At 32.8% G+C, this 7,654-nt stretch overlaps 1 protein-coding gene across 1 annotated transcript; it reads left to right on the forward strand.

Moving 5' to 3' along the window:
* Positions 1–201: 201 nt before the first annotated feature.
* Positions 202–7,121, forward strand: LOC133196651 (probable tRNA (uracil-O(2)-)-methyltransferase). Its single transcript, XM_061332511.1, has 11 exons — positions 202–574; positions 3,294–3,420; positions 3,820–4,027; positions 4,360–4,428; positions 4,520–4,627; positions 4,780–4,855; positions 5,046–5,148; positions 5,338–5,521; positions 5,750–6,071; positions 6,330–6,446; positions 6,894–7,121. The coding sequence occupies exons 1-11, from the start codon at positions 202–204 to the stop codon at positions 7,106–7,108; spliced, it is 1,902 nt and encodes a 633-aa protein (XP_061188495.1). The 3' UTR covers positions 7,109–7,121.
* The last annotated feature ends 533 nt before the right edge of the window (positions 7,122–7,654 follow it).

Genomic DNA, 7,654 nt, shown 5'->3' on the forward strand with positions numbered 1-7,654 from the left:
GGCATAGGTCTTGTATGTGGGAACATTATTTTGTCATGGGTTCTCTTGAACTTAGTCACACAGTAAAGTTACGAGATGACCTGAGCACTTTTTTCGCACATTCTTGTTATTCCGGAAAAAAATCATCTACTACTTGTATAATTATTGTTTTAATTTTAGCGAGGATTGTGTATTTCCTATAAGAATTATGGCCAATTAATTATGGAATATAGTGACATTATTCGTTGTTTAGACGCTTTTAAAAGTGTTAAAGTCGATGAAAAATCAACAATAGGAACTTTTGAAACTTTTTGTGACGCATTAACTATCTGGATAAACAAACCTCATGTTGTAAACCGGCGACTTTGTGGTTCGAAAGTTGTGTATCAAGACAGCACTGGAGAGACCGACCTCCGCAGTTTTATACATAGATGTTTATTATCCTCCAAAGACCTACAAGCATTACATAAAAGAGATGATGTAGAAGAAGTTCCGCCCCTCTCATCTTTGATGGATATGACATTTTATTTTATTCTTCTAGAAATTTTCTACAAACAACAGAACCAAATGTCAACGAAAGAAGCCATAATAATAGGTTTAGTGAATATTGTCATAGACATATGCAGGGCTTAATTAATTGACCCTTTTTACATGTATCAGTAGTGACTTAGAGTTAAATCTAAAGCAAACTAGCATGGCGCCGCGCCATGCTCTTTTCTCTCGGCGCCATGCCCTTTTTTCCTTGCAAAAATAAATAAATATGCCTAGCAGAGGCAAGATGGACTAGCAGCTTTGTTTATTCAGTGCATGCTGATTAGCCCCTTTGTTTATTTAATGCACGCAAAGGTGTGAATTCAGGACAGGATATCACTTCTCGCTTGAACGCACACAGCCACCTGGCCAGGTAACATGCCTCAGGCTGACAGGGTATAAGAGCTAGATAACACGAGAAAATATCATTTGATTGCATTGATTATGCAAGAATTAGCCCAATGTCAAAGATAGATTAATTTGTAAATTAAAATGTAACACATTTTAAATCTGGATCGTTTTTTTTTTAATTGAAAGTAGAAAAACAGAGATGATGAAGAAATGTGAAAAATAAAACTGCTGATGAATTAAGTCAACTTACAATGTACCAAAAAAAAAACAACTGAATATTACGTGTGAAATGGGCTAGGAAACAACAAAGTATGAAGTTAGTTTCTTTCAACCTGTTCAATGATTCTGTGTTCTAACTTTTTGAGGTGACACCCTGAGGCTCAATGTTCTAAGCCAGAAAAAAAGTTTTATCCAATTAATATATTATTTCAAGTTTGATTTTTTTGTTATGATCAGTTTTCACTTGAGTTTGTTGGTAGATTACTTTCAAAATAAAGGGAATGCCCTCTACATTTATTATCCAAGTAACCCCCCCCCCCTTGCAATTTTGTTCTGTTATTTACCTCATCCACAAATAACAATATTAAAGCAAGGGACAAAATTCATACCCCAAACTAAAATAATTCTTAAGCAAGCGACAAAAAGATTCACACCTATTACTTATTAAGCATAACCTTGATAGCCATACTAATTTCTTGATTAAAAAATTTGAATTTAAATTTTGGCAATAATTGCCCTCTCATTGTGTATTGTATGAATTAAGCTGACAGATTTATAAATTTTTCTTTTAGATACTCGTATAACTAAAGATTTCAGTATTAAATAATAATTTAAGTACATAAACATGAAATATTTATAATTTCAAAGACGTTAAAAAAGTGCCCTCATGAAAACTTGTCGCGGCATAAAGTGCCCTTTTGATTATTGGATTACCATGCCCTTTTTAGGGTCTGGATTTAACACTCTGTATCTGTAGCCCTTTCAATTGGAAATATTAAATCAAGAAAGTAGCAAAATTTTTAAATATTGATCCCATATATCATGTTTATTAACTTTTACTGTTGAATAAAGTGTTACATTGTAGTGTAAAGTTTAATTTCCTTCACACATCTTAATGAATCATTAAAGTCACAAAATTCAAGGTTTTTTTTTAAATATAAAAAGCACTGAAAAATCAATTTTCTTGTCATTTGGGAATTTTTATCTAAGCTTGCCAATGGGGGAAAAAGAGAATAAATTTCATTTGGGACAGGATCCTTCTACTGGAGCTGGATGCAGGAGTTATTAATAAACCCTGATATGTCTTTGATTTTGCACAATTTTTCAACAAGTAAAAAGTGAATTTTTAATGGTAGTGTTTATGATATATTAATTGGTTCAATTTTAAACTCATGGTTAACTTAATTTATTCTAATGAAATATTATACAAATATAGATCCAAAATCACTTTTTAGACACAGTTTAGGTACATGTAAATAAAGGGGGTTACAGAACACTGTCTGCCTGGATAATAAAAAAGTCAGATATTTTCAAACTGTCAAAAAACCTGCATGATAAAAATTAACATGTAACTATATACATGTATGTGTATATTTTTGAAGAAAATTCACCATGTTCACAATATCTGCACTTAAGGGCGAAACGATTACATGTGAAAACGGCGACATTTCGATTAAATGCTCTAAACGTTTACGAATTGAGTAAACATTTACATGAAGGTCATTATCAATGTCTATCAGAAGTAAAGATAAATACAAACAAGTTGTTTTATTTCATATTTACCAAAGTCTTTGAAAAGTGTTTCAATACAGTTAGCAAATCGTGGTATACTTAATTCAGGATTAAAAGAGCCACCTTTGCAAGATTAATTTGACAGTGCTTTTTCTAAGTGTGGTATGTAGCCAAACAAACTATTAATGCAATATTGGGTGACGGTGTAGAAAGTGAATGAGTTTTATGCGCTTCATATTCTTTTGTCATAAAACACATGTAAAAACCAACAAATAACTAGTTATAACAACTAATACTTACATTATAGTGAAAGAATAGAGTATTAATTTAGTGTTTCATGAGTAAGTAACCATAAAAATTCAACACAAACTATTCTCCCGTTTAAACGGTAACATTTCGTTTACTGCTGTTTGTTTAAATGTTTACAAAATTCAGTAAACGTTTCACCCTTATCTGCACTATACTATGTATATAACATGTACAAACTGCCAACATTCAATACATATACACACTTTGGAAGGGTACAAGGAGATTGTTCATAACTTATTATCATAACTTTGATTTGTAGTAATGATAATATGCACTCAAATCCAGATTCTTTTTGACATACATTTTTTCCCTGAAGCATCTATCTCTATATTCCCACTCTGAAACTGTTTGTTTTAATATCAGTTTTAAATTGATTTTTTTTTTTTAAACAGATTTTGGTAATAAAAGTGCAACATTCTTACCAATTAATCAACACAAGAGGGATAGTAATGGAGAATGCAATAAAAGTCTTGTTGCACCATATCAGTTGTGCTTTAAACAAGAAAGCAGTCAATCATGGTATGTGATCTAGGGGAAGACATAGATTGGTCAGGAAAATCAAAGATTTGCTATGCAATCACTTACAGTTCAATTTTTTTTAAATAGTTATAATTATTTGTGAACAAATACTTCTTCATGTTAAAGATGTGACTTGATTCCACTCACTGAAACATTAAGTATCAGGTTTATAGTAAAACTTGTCTAATCTGTTTGTTGTGTATTCCTAAATCTTGCACAATTAGTAGCTATTAGTAAATTCAATTGTTTAAAATCTTATCTAAGCCAGTATACTGTCTAATTTGGCAAATTTCTATAAAACCAGTGGTGTATGGATTAGACAAGTTTTACTGTATTTCTTTTTGCACACTTTGTAAATCACCGTGTAGATGTTATCATTTCTCTTATTCATATTTGTAGGATAATCTTGAACACAAGAACTGAATTAGCTGCATCAGAGAAAGGGTATATTGACTGGCTTAAAACAACTTTGTTGACAAAACTAGTCAATTGGAGTTCTGAGAAAAATCTCCGAACCTCTGTAACTTCCCTTAGGTTGGTTCCTGTTGACAGATACAACCAACTTTACAACAGTCTTAAGGATAAATATGGCAGGAAGTTTGTTAAGGTTTGAATTTCCTAATGAGTGATAATTATATATTTTTATAGTTATTAAAAGTTAAGCAAAATGGTAAGCATTTTTTGATAATTATACAGTTATTAGCTATAAATTACACTTATATGTTTTGTGATTGCAATTTTTGCAGATTTGTCCCATCTGCAAAATTATGGGAAAAATTGGACAACCATAGATTTTTATTTTCTGAATACCTATTTACTGTATTATATGTTTATGAACACCTCTAAGGAAGTTTACTAAATGTACTTAGAATTTTCATGTGTAAATTAGGTACAAATGGTTCACATACAGTAATTATACCTTCCTTAATTTTTCTATAGATATGGCCAGAGAAAACAGACCCTGAAAAATTTGTGTATGAAGATGTTGCTATTGCCACTTATTTATTGGTGGGTATTTTGACCATGAACTAATGATGTATTAAAATTTTCTTCTGATACAGAACAAGAGTTATTTCTCTTTGTGATATGTATTTCATAGATCATATGGGAAATACAAAGAAGAGAGCAAAATCGTGAAGAATTACAAAGTTTTGTGGACTTGGGATGTGGAAATGGATTACTAGTTCATATTCTCCAGTCAGAAGGGGTAAATGGATTACTAGTTCATATTTTCCAGTCAGATGGGATAAATGGATTACTAGTTCTTATTCTCCAGTCAGAAGGGGTAAATTGTTGTGTATTGAATAAAAGCAAAAACAAAACAGCACTAAATGAGTAATTGTATTTCATGTTTTGAAGCATCCTGGCCTGGGTTTAGATGTAAGGAAAAGAAACATATGGGATCTCTATGGTGATCAAACAAAATTGAAGGCAAGTCATTGCATGGCAAAAAGCTTTAGCACTTCAGACTGTAGAAGATCATTTTGTATGAGATTAAGAAAGTTCTATTGTTAAAAAGATTTTGTCCTACAAAAGGTGAAGGCCTTTCTCAAGACACAGTAACATATAGTTCATTCTATCTAATGGTAACTCTGAATCATATAATTGTATCTTTGAACAGGAAGAGAGCATAACACCTTCAGCAGAGAGTACTTTCCCTGATTTTGATTGGCTGATTGGAAATCACAGTGATGAATTAACTCCATGGATTCCAGTCATAGCAGCAAGGTAAAAACAGAAAAAAATGTTAAATTTGCATATTGCCTTGGTTTTTAAAACCTTCTTATTGTCTCCCTGTACTACTAGTGTGGTCTTAGAAACCATTAAGTCATTCCTGTATGTGGGTGTTATTTAAAACATGGTTAAGGTGATATGATTCGTTTGAAGTAACTTTAACATTAAGTGTCCTACTTTCAGGTCATCTTTTAGGTGTAATTATTTTGTCCTGCCTTGTTGTCACTTTGACTTTGATCGTAAGTTTAGCCAGAGGGAAGCCAACGAGAGTAACTACAGATCCTACTTGAACTTTGTGCGTGAGGTTGGGGAGGTGTGCGGCTTCAGTGTTCTAGAGGATACCCTTAGAATTCCATCCACAAAGCGGGTCAGTTTCTCTTGCTACTTGTTTTAAAACTTTAACTCATTTTACTGCCATGTTTATGTGAATGGCAAGAAATTTTTTTTAACTTTTTAGAATATATTTATGTCAAATTAACATAATGCATTTTAAAAAAAATTTACTTCTTGTCTAGTTTAGCCTCTGCAATTGATGTTTGCACAGACTTTCCCTTTGCGTTTGGAGTAAAATGAACCTTTTTTGAATTTGGTATAGGTTTGTTTCATTGGTAAAAGCAGAAATTATGAGCCAGAAGAAAACAACCTAGTTGATGACAGGATAGCAAACTATATTAAGTTAAGAAGTTCAAGGTCATTCTCATCAGACAGTGATGGTAACCCAGCCAAAAAACAGAAAACTGATGATTCCTGGTCAGAAGGATTCACTCCTCGGCCAAGCGAAGAGAAGTCTCGTAACTGTAAAACTGTGGATTCAGAAACTGTGAATCACATTGTGAGGACAGTGTTTGATGTGCTACTGAACAGTCCAGACTGTGAGGAGAGGCAGTTAGAGGAGGGAAGGGTGTGGAGGAAAGGAGGTGAGTTTTCACGTTACACAAGTAAGCATGCTTTTTATAATGATTTAATGTATTCTACAGGGTGTCTAAAATTAAGTATTTCCCGTATTAGTAAATAACTGATTTAAAATACACATGTATAATTTGCACTATAATGCTTCAACATCATCCAAGCTGTAATTGTAAGTGGTTTAGATAAATTTGTAGACATATTTTATCAATATTTTGAACAAGATACAATAAATTATAAGATTGTGATGCAGATCTGTACAATTAAAGGTAAAAAGTGTCTTGGTGATGTTGTGAAACTGTTTGATAAGGATGTTCTGAAACAGTTAAAATCAGAGTGTGGTGGGCTACAGACATTGCTTAGGAACCACAACAGTGTATTTAATGGTGAGTATAGTTCATATCATGTTTGATAATGCTTTTTTTTGTTTTCTTTATGTGTACTCTCAGCTTTTCAACATAGTGATATTATTAATATAAACAGAAAAATGCATAGGCTAAACTTAAAGTTGATGGACCCTTAACTAATTTTTACAATAGTAGATTCTCTTACAATGTAGTGTGGTGATATTGACAAGTTTGATAAATGGAAGCTTTGACAGTCTATTTGTAATTAATACATTTAGTTATCCTTTACAATGATGAGAATTTTGACTGTTGGAAATAATGACTATAAGTCATCTGTCAGTATTATCAATGTTTATTTATAATCAGCATTTCCCTGTGTACAGTTATTGTACTTGTGTATATATCTATCATTTACGGCAGCACAGTCCAATTCAGTGACTCTGTACATTTTATGTACTTCTATACATATCTTTCTATCATTTTCAGTGTATGGTGGCACAGTGCAGTTGAGGGATCTAACTTTGGATGAACCGTATAGCAAACACTCTAAGTTATCTAAGAAGGACAAAAGTCAACACTTTAAAACTGTACAGTGCTGGTTCTATAACAATCACCCTGATGGATGTCCCCGAATAGCTGAGAAATGTCACTTTGCACATGGAAAGCATGATATGAAAATAATAGACACAGCCAATAAATAGTATTCAAAAAGGAGATTTATTGTCACAAGTAATTCATTTGTTTTTATTCATTGCTAGTGATGAGCCCAGCATTAGGGATCATTTGTTGTTTTCTTCCAAAGAGGATGGAAATCTAAAACTCTCTCAGATTTCATGTGACATTGCTCAATCCATCCGCAGTAGTTGCATCACTTGCATGCACTTCAAAATTAAGCATCTCTCTCTCTCTCTCTCTCTCTCTCTCATGTGAGTAATACTATTATCATAAGCCAGTAATACAAGGCATGTATAAGTGAATACCAGTAGTTATGATGAGTGAAGGTGCCTCTTCCAAAATTCTACAAAAATACTTCTCTGCTCCTGGATAGTTTAAGCAGATAATCTAAGTGCATGTTATCATGAGCAAGGATGCCTCTTCCAAAACAATGAAATCCCTGGATCAGGGGTTTTTATACCCCACGCAACAAGTTGCGGGGGGGTATAATGTTTTTGACCTGTCCGTCAGTCAGTCAGTCCATCAGTCCTTTTTTTTTTTGTCAGCGCAACTCCTCGTAAACTGCTCACAGA

Source organism: Saccostrea echinata, unplaced genomic scaffold, assembly GCF_033153115.1.
Source record: "Saccostrea echinata isolate AGI-Se365-2 ecotype Australia unplaced genomic scaffold, CSIRO_AGI_Sech_v1 ptg000030l, whole genome shotgun sequence".
Classification (NCBI taxonomy): domain Eukaryota; kingdom Metazoa; phylum Mollusca; class Bivalvia; order Ostreida; family Ostreidae; genus Saccostrea; species Saccostrea echinata.

Bases quoted from the DNA above. Each gene is read 5' to 3' on its own strand.
- LOC133196651 (XM_061332511.1), top strand. From the start codon at position 202: ATGGAATATAGTGACATTATTCGTTGTTTAGACGCTTTTAAAAGTGTT. The intron at 3,421-3,819 runs GTATGTGATCTA...TCATATTTGTAG, and splicing joins CAAGAAAGCAGTCAATCATG to GATAATCTTGAACACAAGAA. The intron at 6,072-6,329 runs GTGAGTTTTCAC...GTACAATTAAAG, and splicing joins AAGGGTGTGGAGGAAAGGAG to GTAAAAAGTGTCTTGGTGAT.